The sequence below is a fragment of the Schistocerca cancellata genome, chromosome 2 (assembly GCF_023864275.1).
Source record: "Schistocerca cancellata isolate TAMUIC-IGC-003103 chromosome 2, iqSchCanc2.1, whole genome shotgun sequence".
Taxonomy (NCBI): Eukaryota; Metazoa; Arthropoda; class Insecta; order Orthoptera; family Acrididae; genus Schistocerca; species Schistocerca cancellata.
Window position 1 is genome coordinate 171,757,072 of NC_064627.1, and position 13,473 is coordinate 171,770,544.

Below are 13,473 nucleotides of genomic sequence, written 5' to 3' on the forward strand. Positions count from 1 at the left end.
TCACTCAGTGCGGCAGCCTGATATTCGTGGGAGTCTCTTGATATCTCTCTTACAGACATTGTGTTTACTTTGCTTATTTCCGTGTACTAGTGGATGTTGTTGATTTCGTGAGGTTTTCGCTTGTAACCCCATTGCTTCTTGTGTGTTGCTGTTCTTGGTGTCTTGCTCACTCGTCTGTCGTCATGCGTGTCCATCCTTTTCCATTCGTCCGTCTTATTTGTTCACGGGCCACTCCCATATGGTTCCACCATGCTTTGGTTTATGGCCACCCCACGACCGGAACGGCCGTGGTTACAACACCTACACTGTAAATGATACAGAGTTCCAGGTTAGTGTCCAAAATCTTAAATATTTAAGCCGTCTTTTTATTGTGCCTGTCTGTGACTCAACACTTGCCCTAAGTGGTTAGTACCAATCTGTCCTTTCCATTTTATTGTTGTTATTACATTCTGGACTTTCCATTGTCTGTGAAAACTTCAGGTCTTACATAAAGTAAGTAAGTGGATCAAAATCATCTATTCTGTCATTCAGTGATTGTAATGGCACTGAAACAGAGGACAACAGGGTGATTAATTACTGAATTCAGGAGGACGACGATTCAATCCCGCGTCCGGCCATCCTGATTTAGGTTTTCCGTGATTTCCCTAAATCGCTCCAGGCATGGCCGGCTTCCTTCCCGTTCTTCCCTAATCCAATGAGACCAATTAATGACCTCGCTGTCTCGTCTCCTCCCCCAAAAAACAACAACAACAACAACAACTGAATTCAGCATCTCTCAATCATTTTACTGTAGAGGATAGGATCATAAAGTAGTTCCTCATATCAGTGACTGTGCAAATGCCAAAATGCCAGATATTGACATAAGTTATTGCAGAACACGAAAGCAACTAAAATCGTTTCAGTACAGGAAAGGCATATGTAAATGACAAGGTAACTGTGAGGTTCTACAGGATTATGCAAAAAAAGCTTGCCCCCATTCCAGTAGTAGCTTAACACAGGACTCTGGAAGAACAATGGGTACTAAGCAGTTGGAAAAAAGCCCAGGTCACTTCTGTTCCCAAGGATGGTCAAATGGATGCACATAATTATAGGCATATACTGTTGATGAATTATGGAACATATTCTATACTCGTGCACTATGATGCTTCTGGAGAACAAAAATCTCCTCTATACAAACCACCATGGATTCTGTAAAAACAGATCGCTCTGTTTGTCCATGAAATTCAAAGCGCCATAGACATACAAGTCTAGGTTGATACTGTGTTCCTTGACGTGAACAAGGCATTCAGTGCAGTTCCACACTGTCGTCTAGTGAGCAAAATACAAGCCTACCAAGTATCAGAGCAGATCTGTGACTGGGATGAATACTTTGAAGGAGGTAGAACTCAATATATTTTTGCTAAGAGAATGAAACTGAAAGAGGGGAAAATGTAATTTCTGAAGGAACACTAGCAGAACTTGTTTGAGAAATTGTTCTCAAACCAGTTCTGGTAGTGGTGCTCCAGAAATTGCTATTTCCACACTAATAATATGTCATTTGACATCTTCCCCATCCACTCCATCACATTATTGCCTTTCTTTGGGGTTTTACTCATTTTACTTGATTCATAAATAGCTGAATGGTGACAGGTGTTCACACTTTTCACATGCCAGTTTAGTGGTGACAGCACCATTTTAAACTGGCATGCCCATCACTGAAATGGCATTACATGAAAATATTTGCATCAACTGTGAGACATATGCAAGCATTATAATTAATATATTGCTACACAATGAGGCGACAAAAATCATTTGATATCTCCCAGTATCATGTCAGACCACCTTCAGCTCAGCATAGTGCAGCATCTCTATGTGGCATGGACTGAAAAAGTTGTTGGAAGTCCCCCACAGATGTATTGAGCCATGCTGCCTCTACAGCCATCCATAATTGCAAAAGTGTTGCTAGTAAAGGATTCTGTGCACGATCAGACCTCTTGATTACGTCCTATGAATGTTCAATTGGATTTATGTCATGCAATCCGGGTGGCCACATAGCTTGCTCGAATTATCCACAATGCTCTTCAAACCAACACTGTGAAACAGCACATTGTCATCCATAAAAATTCAATCATTGTTTGGGAACATGAAGTCCATGAATAGCTGCAAATGGTATCCAAGTAGCTGAACATAACCGTTTCCAGTCAGTGGACCACAGGATCCAGTCCATTCCATATAAACACAGCCGACACCATTATGAAGCCACCACCAGCTTGCACAGTGCCTTGTTGACAACTTGGTCCATGGTTTTGTGGGGTCTGTGCCACACACTAATCCTACCATCAGTTCTTACCAACTGAAATTGGGACTCATCTGACTAGGCCACAGTTTTCCAGTCATCTAGTGTCCAATTGATATGGTCACAAGCTCAGAAGAGGCATTGCAGGCGATGTCATGCTTTTAGCAAAGATATTCGCCTTGGTCGTCTGCTGCGATAGCCCATTAATGCCAATTTTCACCATATGTCCCACATTGATTTCGGAGTTATTTCATGCAGTCTGCTTGTCTGTAAGCACTGACAACTCTATGCAAAACACTGCTGCTCTCAGATGTTGACTGCAGGTTGTCGGCCACTGTGTTGCTCAACCAATTCACTGCCCTTTTATACGTTGAGTATGTGATACTATCGCCATCTGTATACGTGCATATCACTATCCCATGACTTGTCACCTCCATGTACGTACAAGTGGTTCACAATAGTGAGAACTGACATGTGACAGTGCACCATAACAGAAGACAAAACATTCCAGGACGTATGGGCCCGAACAGTGAACAGTTTCTGAAATTTGTAAATGTGTGGATATCAGCTGCCACTGACTACAGTATGAAAAATTATCTTATTGATGTATTTGAAATATACACTATTCGATTAAGCTCCCATCTAACTGGGTTAAATATTCATCTACAGGCTACCATACATTAGGCAACTCTGGGAATGCAGTACATGGATGAATGATCACCAATACTTCTATGCTGATAGAGGACAACTACTGCACCAATATGGTCCAAGACTGACAGGTCAAGTACGGCCAGTACCGTTGTCTCCAATGTCACCTGACCTTAATAATTTTGATTTTTCTGTCTGGGGCACCTCAAAAATGAAGTGTACAGCACTCCCATTGATAACGTTTAAGAACTCGAGCAGTGAATTATGCAGAGTGCAGTACTGCATCCAAATGTGAGAACGAAATGTGGAACACCACCTTTAACATGCACAGGTACAGTAAACTGTAATGGGTAATGTGCAGAAGTACTGTAGTATTTCATTTCAAGGTAAGCCCTGGGTGAAATTTGAGCCCAATCAGATGCAGACTTACTAATTTTGCATTTCAAATAAATTTATATTAACTACAGCAATACTTCATACTGAAGTCAGTCGCAGCTCACAGATGCACATTCACAGTTATCTCCAAAACGACTTGTTTGCAGGCCCATTATAGTGGAACATGTTTGCCTGTCTTACCGTATACTTTCACCCACATCAGTTTTCATTTATAAATACTCTTCACTCTGCATACAAATTTTATACTTGGGGTGCCTCTGCCGCCCGTTTCGGCTTGGTGCCCCAAATGGCTGCTTGTGTTGCTTGGGCCTTAAACTGGCCTTGACCAAAAGCGAGTGTTAAATGAGCACTACTATAGAAGAAGATAGTAGCTCCAGAAGACTCTAGTGGTATGCAAAAAGACCTCTATGGAGGATCAATGATAGGTGCAGGGACCAGCAGTTGACTACCAAGGAGACCACCCTGCAATCTGATTTCTGAAATTTTTTTACATTTTTTGTACATTAAGTTCATAACTCAAATATCAATCGCCCCAAGCAAGTGCACAAAATTCTAAAAAAAATTCTCAAGAAAACTGACTTTGAAGTTTTCTGATGGACTTCCATCAAAGGCACTTTTCATGGTGCTCCAAGGGGCCCACACAGTAGTGTTGAGAATGATCACTGGGTGATCAACGGATCGCTGGTTCACATCTTGATATGGTTCTCTTTAATTTTTTCGCCTTTTCTTTTTTTGCTCAATTAAAATACCGACATTGTATTACTATAAAATTCATCAAATATATGCTAATTAACACAAGTCTAATCATAATTTTTTATGAAAAATGCACGTCATCTTGTTTCTAATTACATATTGCACACAAATGACAAGTTTCATTGCAAATATAAATTCTTAATTATCAATAAAAAAACATTACAAATTTATTGTTTGTGTGTGTGTTTGTGGGGGTGGGGGGTCCTATTTTTGACAAAAGCTAACTTTCTTACAGTCTTTCTGTTGTGCCTTTCTGCAACCCAGCATCTCTGCTATATGGTGAGTAGCAACATTATATTGTTACATTCCATCCTGGCATTTCCATTTGTTAACAATCTTTTATAAAATATTGATAATCAAGAGTTTATATTTACAGTCAAAACTGAAATTTTCCATAGATCATTAGCAACAAGAAGACAACACATTTTCCATAAAAAATGAGGATTAGGTACGTGTTAATTAGAACAGATTTGACGAATTTTATATTTAAATGATGTAGGCATTTACAATGGGCAAGGGATGAGGGAGTAAGAGAAATGGGGGGGGGGAGGAGGATGGGAGGGGAATCTAGGTTAGGCTTCTGTTACCACCTGCATGCCGACAAAGAACTGCACAGGCTGTAGCTTAGTCATTTGGGCTTCAGAAAGGGAAAATCTATTCACAGTCCAATAAAAGGGGCTATTCCAATGGTGAATGGAATCTTTAAGTAATACACAGTTGCTCTAATGACTGACATCACAAGTTGCCTTAGAAAACTTCTGGTGGCCTGCAATAGTTGCTTGTTTGAGTGAGAACCCTCTCTGTGATTACAAGTCTGACAGAGTGTTTTGAAGGGCAAACTGACAATTAGTAAGCTATGTAGCAGAAGGTAATCAGTTGCATTACCAAATGCTTCCTCACAAGGTTCTTTCTGCAATCCAATGTGTTTGGATCTAACTACTGGACTCTTGCTAACTTTGCTGGGACCACTGTCTCTGGCTGCCAGGGCCAGACTATGAGCGACTGAGAATGATGGAGGAAGCAGTCTGGGTGGTGGGGGAGGGAGAGCGGGGTACAGGTGGTGGACTGTAAAGCGCTGGTTTTGGGAGCATACAGGGACGAGGTGGAGAGCGCGTAGCGTAGCCAGGTGCAGTCGGGAAGTTACAACTCAGGGGGAAGAGTAAAAATACTATGGGTGCGCTTAAGCAACAGGAGACTGTGGAGACCTAACAGGGAAGTGGACAGGCATGTGAAGACAATGACTGACAAAGTCTGGGGTCAGTAGGGTTACGGAAATATGGAATATATTGCAGGGAGAAATCCCACCTGCACATTTAGAAAAGCTGGTGTTAGTAGGAAGGATCCAGATGGCACAGGCCGTGAAGCAGCATGCTTAGCAACTCAGTGGTCCAGTTGGTTTCTTGGCCACAGTTTGTCAGTGGCCACTCATGCGAACAAACAGCTTGTTGGTTGTCATGCCCACATATGACGAAGCACATGGATGGCACCTTACCTTGTAGATCATATGACTGGTTTCACAGGTAGCCTTGCTTTTAATGGGATAGGTGATGCTTGTGACCAGAATGGAGAAGGTGGTGGTGGGATGATGTAATGGACAGCTCTTGCATCTATGTCTATTACAGGGATATGAGCCATAAGGCAAAGGGTTGGGAGCAAGGGTTGTGTGGAGATGGACAAGGATATTGAGTAGATTCGGTGGGGGGGGGGGGGGGGGGGGGTACACAGAATACCACTTCAGGAGGGGTGGGGAGGATACTGTGTTGGACATTCCCCATTTCATGGCATAGTGAAAGGTAATTTAAATCTTGACAGAGAATGCAATTCAGCAGGATCTCCAGTCTCTTGTCAAATCCTTAGGCCCATCTCAGAACCTCTCCCCAGAGTCAGTCTCCCTCTCTCCCCATTCCCCCTCCTCTCCCCCATTCCTCAAAGAAAATATATAAATAATAAAAAAGCCATCTGCCGTACCTGCACAATGTACTTGCCGATGCAGACACACAACCCTGCTCCCAACTCCCTACCTCATGGCTCCTATCCCTGTAATATACCTAGATACAAGACCTGTCCAATGCATCCTCCTACCATCACCTTCTCCAGTTTGGTCACAAGAATCACCCATTCCTTTAAAGGCATTGCTACCTGTGAAACACATCATGTGATTTACAAGCTAAGCTGTGACCACTGTGCTTCATTTTACGTGGGCATGACAACCTACAAACTATCTGTCACATGAATGGCCAACAAACTGTGGCCAAGAAACAAGTGGACCACCCTGTTGCAGAGCATGCTGCCCAACACGACATCCTCCATTTCAATGACTGCTTCACAGCCTGTGCCATTTGGATTCTTCCGACAAACACCAGCTTTTCTGAGTTGCAGAGGTGGGGACAGTCCCTGCAATATATCCTACATTCCCGTAACCCTCCTGGCCTCATTCTTCATTACTCGTTGTTCTTCACCCAGCTATCCCCATTCCTGTTCTGACTCCATAGCCTTCTACTACACAAACACACCCGCGGTTGTTTCACTTCACCTTCTTCCACTCCTCCACACTATAGGCAAGCCTCCAGACTGCACACGATTGCGCTACGCTCTCTCCACCTCATCCCTGTATGCTCCCCCAAACAGCACTTTGCCTTCCCCTCCCCACCTCAGCCTTACCCCCACCGCCCAGACTACTGCTTCCATCATATGCAGTTGCTCACAGTCTGGCCCCGGCAGCCAGAGACAGTAGATAGAGTGTGTGTGTGTGTGTGTGTGTGTGTGTGTGTGTGTGTGTGTGTGTGTGTGTGTGTGTGTGTGTTTGTTTTGTATATTTCAGAAGGAGGCCTTCTGGCTGAAAGTTTACATCTTTAGTAGTCTTTTTGTTGTGCCCACCTGCAATTCCACAACTCCACAACATGGTGAATAGCAACCTATCCTTTTCATAATATTGTCATCATTCCAACCTGGATTTTATATTGTTTGATACTGTAGATGTAAGTGAACAGGCATGGCATGCTGACCATTTTACAATAACAGAGAGAGAAATTACGTGGAAAGGAGTCCCCAGAAATGCAGGAACAGGATATACCAAATATATTATATACCCAATTGCTGGCCAGTAATTACTTTATGGGGACAAAATGTGTAGCATGTTCATTTTCTGACAAAGTAACATTACTATAATAATAATAATAATAATAATAATAATAATATAATAATAATAATAATTTGTTCTTTCAAGTTTAAATACCTGATGTACATTTCATCCTTGCCAAAAAGTTTCTCTAATGCAGACAATGAAACAGTAGAGAGCAGGCACTGGAGAGCTCTTAGTCTTGAAAAAGAAGTGACTCCATCTGATGTGTCACCTATCACAATGTTTACAAGATAATTAACCAACTCTTCATCTTTGTCAACCTGTAAAAGGTAACATGCCCTGGAAAAAAAAACAGAGAAAATCCCTTAAACACGCTGAAAAACTTCCTTTCTGATGTGCAAAGTACAATTTAAAGAAAACAGAAGCTTTTCCTTACTTTTACCAACAGTGAATTGAGACTGAAAATTTGCTCTTGCTGATGGTTTCAATAAAAATGACATTATTTTAATGATGTTTTAATTCACATGGCTGAAAGGCATATCAACATGCATACATCTGTGATTATTATTGCCAATGCCTTTTATTATTATGATATTACCCAAAGTAAAAAACTGAAGAAATACAAATTATTTTTATTCATAATTACTGGAGTGCTTGCAAAATATTAAGTTCTCTCTGTAGTGAAATTGAACACACAAAAATATGACAGTTGCAGAATTATTTGCAAAAACACAAAACTACATGATAACAATTTGAACTATAGCCAACAATGTGAAGATAATTTTTGTAGTGCACAAGGAAGAGAGACTACCTGTCAAAGGTCCAAAAACTCCTCCAGTCAGAAATACATATCTTTCACTGATTCTGGAAGTTAAATTGACTGAAGTGGTTATGCAATATATGTCATTACTGATGCAGACTAAGATGTTAAATAATTCTTTACTAACCTCTACAAACAAAAGGCAATGTCCTGACTGACTGGCCCATGATCACAGCCTAAACTGCTAAGGATAGAAACTTTAAAAATTTGGAGAGAGTGTTGATCTTATACTGTAGGCAATATTTGGTAAGGGATTGTCTGAAATTACACCCCTGAAATGGGTGAAGTAGGAGATGAAAGGAATTTTCAAAGTATGTCGCTATTAAGGCAATGTTGAAGCTGGAACCACAAAAATTGGTTTTCGGTTTCTCAGTCAGAAATTAAAAAAAAAGTGCACGTTTCCACACTTTTGGAAATTCAACCACTAAGGGCGTGAGACATTATGAAGGCAATTTTAAAGCTAAATTTGTATTTGGCCTCTTTAGAAATAAAAATAATGTGTTTCAGTGTTTTTGAAAATATTTCTTTATATTAAAACATTTTCAAAGGTAAATCTATGAAAACTGGTATTTGACTTCTAGAGAGATGTGCGTTACGGGAGGAACATTTCTTTGGAAACATCACCACAAGAATCAAAAGGCAGGATTAACAAAGACCTCCAACTCCAGCTGTCAGAATCGCTTTTTGGTCAGAAGTACATTTGGATAAGAGCATTCTCCTACAGCCTTAATTAGTGTAAAAATTTTAGATGATGATGCAATTTGTGTATAACACAATTTATCAATATTTCAGGAAATTTTGTCATATCTATACACAAGTCACTCACGCTAAAATGAGCTATCATTCATAGTGAGCTGCACACTGGCAAATGTGTCTAGTGCAAACTGGCCTTCCTTCTCAACTCTTGACCTGCCAGCTTGCTCCCTGGGAGTTTTCTTTAATGACCTAACATTGGAGCTTGCATGCCTCTCACCCTCAGATGACACAGCCGGACAAACATGAGAAAGGTGAACTATACTTATTTTATTTTGTGCAACAGTAAGGAAATGAAAGAGGTAAAGAGAGAGAGAGAGGAAATACGACTTAAACTAGTCTCTCCAGTCAAGGGAGCCAAGAGAAAATAACAAGAAAGGAAGTGAAAACTGGATGTCATAAGCAGAAAAGATATTAAACCTTGGAGACTAGCAACTATGGAGTGTAGTCAGCAAGTCATCAGAGATAAGGCAATAACACTGGAAGCCAGGATGAGAATGAGGGAAAATGTGTAAAGATGAGGAAAAAGACAATATCTGTAACAAAGAGTAAGAACAAAACAAAAATTTAAACAAAGGAGAAGATACGAGTAAAATTAGAAACAGCATATTTAAAAGTGAGGACTGGGGAAAAATAAAAATATATTAATATTGGAGAGTGAAAACAGAAACACCACCCACAAAATAATGTCAAAATGATAACTATAGAGTGCAACATAAAAATATGTTTGGGAATGCGGGAGATTAGAACCTCATCTAGGGGCGGGATGTATGAAAATCAACAATATGTCAGTTTTTATTTGAGGCTACCAATAAACTACCTCCTGGTAAGTAAGTTTAAAGATTTTTATTCAGTTTCAATTGCTTCTTTATTCCTTCAGACTCTTCTTATCCATATGAGAATTACCATCAGTATAGCTGTTTCATCATATCCTGGGCTTGACAATGATGCCATACTTTTAAACATAACCATAACTGCACAGACCAGGTACTAGCAACTAAGCTTAAATTCATGAAATCAAGTGTGGCAGTTTTTGTTATTATAACAATAAGGTGGTCAAGGAAAGCACTTATCCTGCACCTTCTGTGGTCCGTGGGCTAATTTACATGATTGCTATGCTATTTAACAAAATTTGCAAAGCTCTAGAAACATTCTGAAGACTCTGAGTGGTTACATGCCTGTACTAGGAATGGTGCATAAACAATTACAAAACTTCCCCATAAACTTCTATGAGAGACCTAAGCACCCTTCCTAGTTCCTAATAAGATAGTACTATTCACACACCACCTGACCAATCAAATCACTGCTAAGAGATAATGAGAAAATATAATTTAGACTGGAGTACTACAAGAACGAGATTTAAAATAACAGTGACTTAAAATGAGACAGATTAACTTGTAACAGTCATGTACACTATGTGATAAAAAGTATCCGGACACCGGGCTGAAAATGACGCCCTTCATCGGTAGTGCTGGATTCAATATGGTGTTGGCCTACCCTTACCCTCGATGACAGGTTCCACTCTCGCAGGCATATGTTCAGTCAGGTGCTGGAAGGTTTCTTGGGGAATGGTAGCCCATTCTTCAAGGAGTGCTGCACTGAGGAGATATACTGATGTCAGTCAGTGAGGCCTGGCGCGAAGACAGCGTTCCATAACATCCCAAAGGTGTTTAATTCTACACAAGTCAGGACTCTGTGTGGGTCAGTCTATTACATCTACATCCACATCCACATCCACATCCACATCCACACTCCGCAAGCCACCTGACGGTGTGTGGTGGAGGGTACCTTGAGTACCTCTATCAGTTCTCTCTTCTATTCCAGTCTCTTATTGTTCGTGGAAAGGAGGATTGTCGGTATGCCTCTGTGTGGGCTCTAATCTCTCTGCTTTTATCCTCATGGTCTCTTCGCGAGATATACGTAGGAGAGAGCAATATATTGCTTGACTCCTTGGTGAAGGTATGTTCTCGAAACTTCAACAAAAGCCTGTACCAAGCTACTGAGCATCTCCCTTGCAGAGTCTTCCACAGGAGTTTATCTATCATCTCCGTAACGCTTTCTTGATTACTAAACGATCCTATAACGAAGCACGCTGCTCTCCATTGGATCTTCTCTCTCTCTTCTATCAACCCTATCAGGTACGGATCCCACACCAGTGAGCAGTATTCAAGCAGTGGGTGAACAAATGTACTGTAACCTACTTCCTTTGTTTTCAGACTGCATTTCCTTAGGATTCTTCCAATGAATCTCAGTCTGGCATCTGCTTCACCAATGATTAATTTTATATGGTCATTCCATTTTAAATCACTCCTAATGCCTACTCCCAGATAATTTATGAAATTAACTGCTTCCAGTTGCTGAACTTCTTTATTATAGCTAAATGATAAAGGATCTTTCTTTCTATGTATCTGCAGCACCTTATACTTGTCTACATTGAGATTCTATTGCCATTCCCTGCACCATGCGTCAATTCGTTGCAGATTCTCCACGGATGTTGTTGTCATGTAACCACTCCACCACATGCCATGCATTATGAACAGGTGCTCAATCATGTTGAAAGATGCAATCACCATCCCCAAATTGCTCTTCAACAGTGGGAAGCAAAAAGGTGCTTAAAACATCAATGTAGGCCTGTGCTGTGATAGTGCCACACAAAACAACAAGTGGTGCAAGCCCCCTCCATGAAAACATGACCACACCACAACACCACCGCCTCCAAATTTTACTGATGGCACTACATACGCTGGCAGATGATGTTCACAGGGCATTCACCATACCCACACCCTGCCATCGGATTGCCACATTGTGTATCGTGATTCGTCACTCTAAACATTTTTCAAATGTTCAATCATCCAATGTTTAAGCTTCTTACACCAAATAAAGTGTCATTTGGCATTTACCGGCGTGATGTGTGGCTTATGAGCAGCTGCTTGACCATGAAATCCAAGTTTTCTCACCTTCCGCCTGAATGTCATAGTACTTGCAGTGGATTCTGATGCAGTTTGGAATTCCTGTGTGATTGTCTGGATAGATGCCTGCCCATTACACATTACGACCCTCTTCAACTGTCAGCGGTCTCTGTCAGTCAACAGACGAGGTCGGCCTGCACGCTTTTGTGCTGTATGTGTCCCTCCCTTCATGTTTCCACTTCACTATCACAGAGTAAACAGTGGACTTAGAGATGTCTAGGATGTGGAAATCTCGCATACAGATGTATGACACCAGTGACGTCCAATCACCTGACCACATTTTAAGTCCGTGAGTTCTGCGGAGTGCCCCTTTCTGCTCTCTTATGATGTCCAATGACTACTGAGGTCGCTGATATGGAGTATTTGGCAGCAGGTAGAAGCATAATGCACCTAATATGAAATATGTATGTTTGTGGGTGTGCCTGGATACTTTTAATCACATACTGCAAGTCAGCGAAACATAATTGCTACATATACTATGTTTCAATAACGATCTTGCAATTTATTAAGTCTCAAAAGACCTGATAGTAAGAGACAACAGTACAAACAGAGAAATATGAAGTTTATATCTGCATCTACATGACTACTCAGCAATTCACATTTAAGTGCATGGCGGAGGGTTCTTTTAACAGTCTTCAGATTATTTCTCAAACATTCCAGTCACTACTAGCACATGGGAGAAATGAACACAAATCTTTTTATACGAGCTCTGATTTTATTATGATCATTTCTCCCTACACAGGGTGGCAACAATAAAATATTTCCACCTCCATAAAAGATAGGTGGTGTCTGACATTTTGTGAAAACATCTTGTGTTTGTTTTAATGGCTGCCACTCACTTATCATATCCATGATACACTCTCCCCTCCCCCCCCCCCCCCCAATTCTGCGTTAACACAAAATGAGCTGCCCTTCTTTTGACTTTTTCGATGTCCTCCATTTATCCTGTCTGGCAAGGATGCCATACTGCATATCAACATTCTAGCAGAGGATGGATAAGCATAGTGTAGAGAGTCACTCTAGTATATCTGTTGCATCTAAAGTGTTCTGCTCATGGACTTATAATAAGGGGAGATGGCACTACAGGCTTGTGCTATACATTGCTCTGAAGCTGGCGCTGCCATGCTGGACTCCAAAATCTTAGCACACTACTATGAACAATTGTTTTGTGTTCTTAACTTCTGTCATGTGCACATGATAGTTGTTTTAAATACGAAATATTAAAATGCTTTCATGAATAACATCAGGAAATGATTTTCAGACGCGTCTCTGATCTTACATGCATATTTCATCTAGTAACACGCCACATTTGGCTCTAGTAAACAGCAAGAGAATTGCGAGATATGAAAAAGGCAGCTATCATAATGATTGATGAAGCTGGTGTTGTGTCTCTGTCCTCTCTCCAAAAATGGTCAGAATGTATTTTGCTCAATTTGGGTGGTTTCCAATCTTTCCTTCTCACAGTTTTGACCCGGAAAGCTTTTTGAGTTGGACTGACAGGAAATCTAAAGTGAAATGACAGAAATAAAATCAATAGAGTAGAAGTTATCAGCACAACCAAAATTAATGTATGTAAAAGAAAATATCGTTTGACCGAGTACACTTACCATGAAATGTGTTTCATTTACACTTATTCATCAGAACACACCTATAAATTAAGCAAGCTGGCATTTTATATCAAAAAATTTCCACCTGAAACTGATGTTTGAGGCAACTGACATGGCAGAGATCAGCTTCTATTCTTATGTCATGATAACTCCCCTTATTACAGCTCCTT

At 40.7% G+C, this 13,473-nt stretch overlaps 1 protein-coding gene across 1 annotated transcript in view; it reads right to left on the reverse strand.

Moving 5' to 3' along the window:
• Positions 1-13,473, reverse strand: part of LOC126161492 (uncharacterized) — a 307,720-nt gene that overhangs the window by 39,524 nt on the left and 254,723 nt on the right. The window contains exon 22 of the mRNA XM_049917389.1: positions 7,308-7,493. Within this exon, the coding sequence (XP_049773346.1) occupies positions 7,308-7,493 (186 nt within the window). The remainder of the gene's footprint in view (positions 1-7,307; positions 7,494-13,473) is intronic.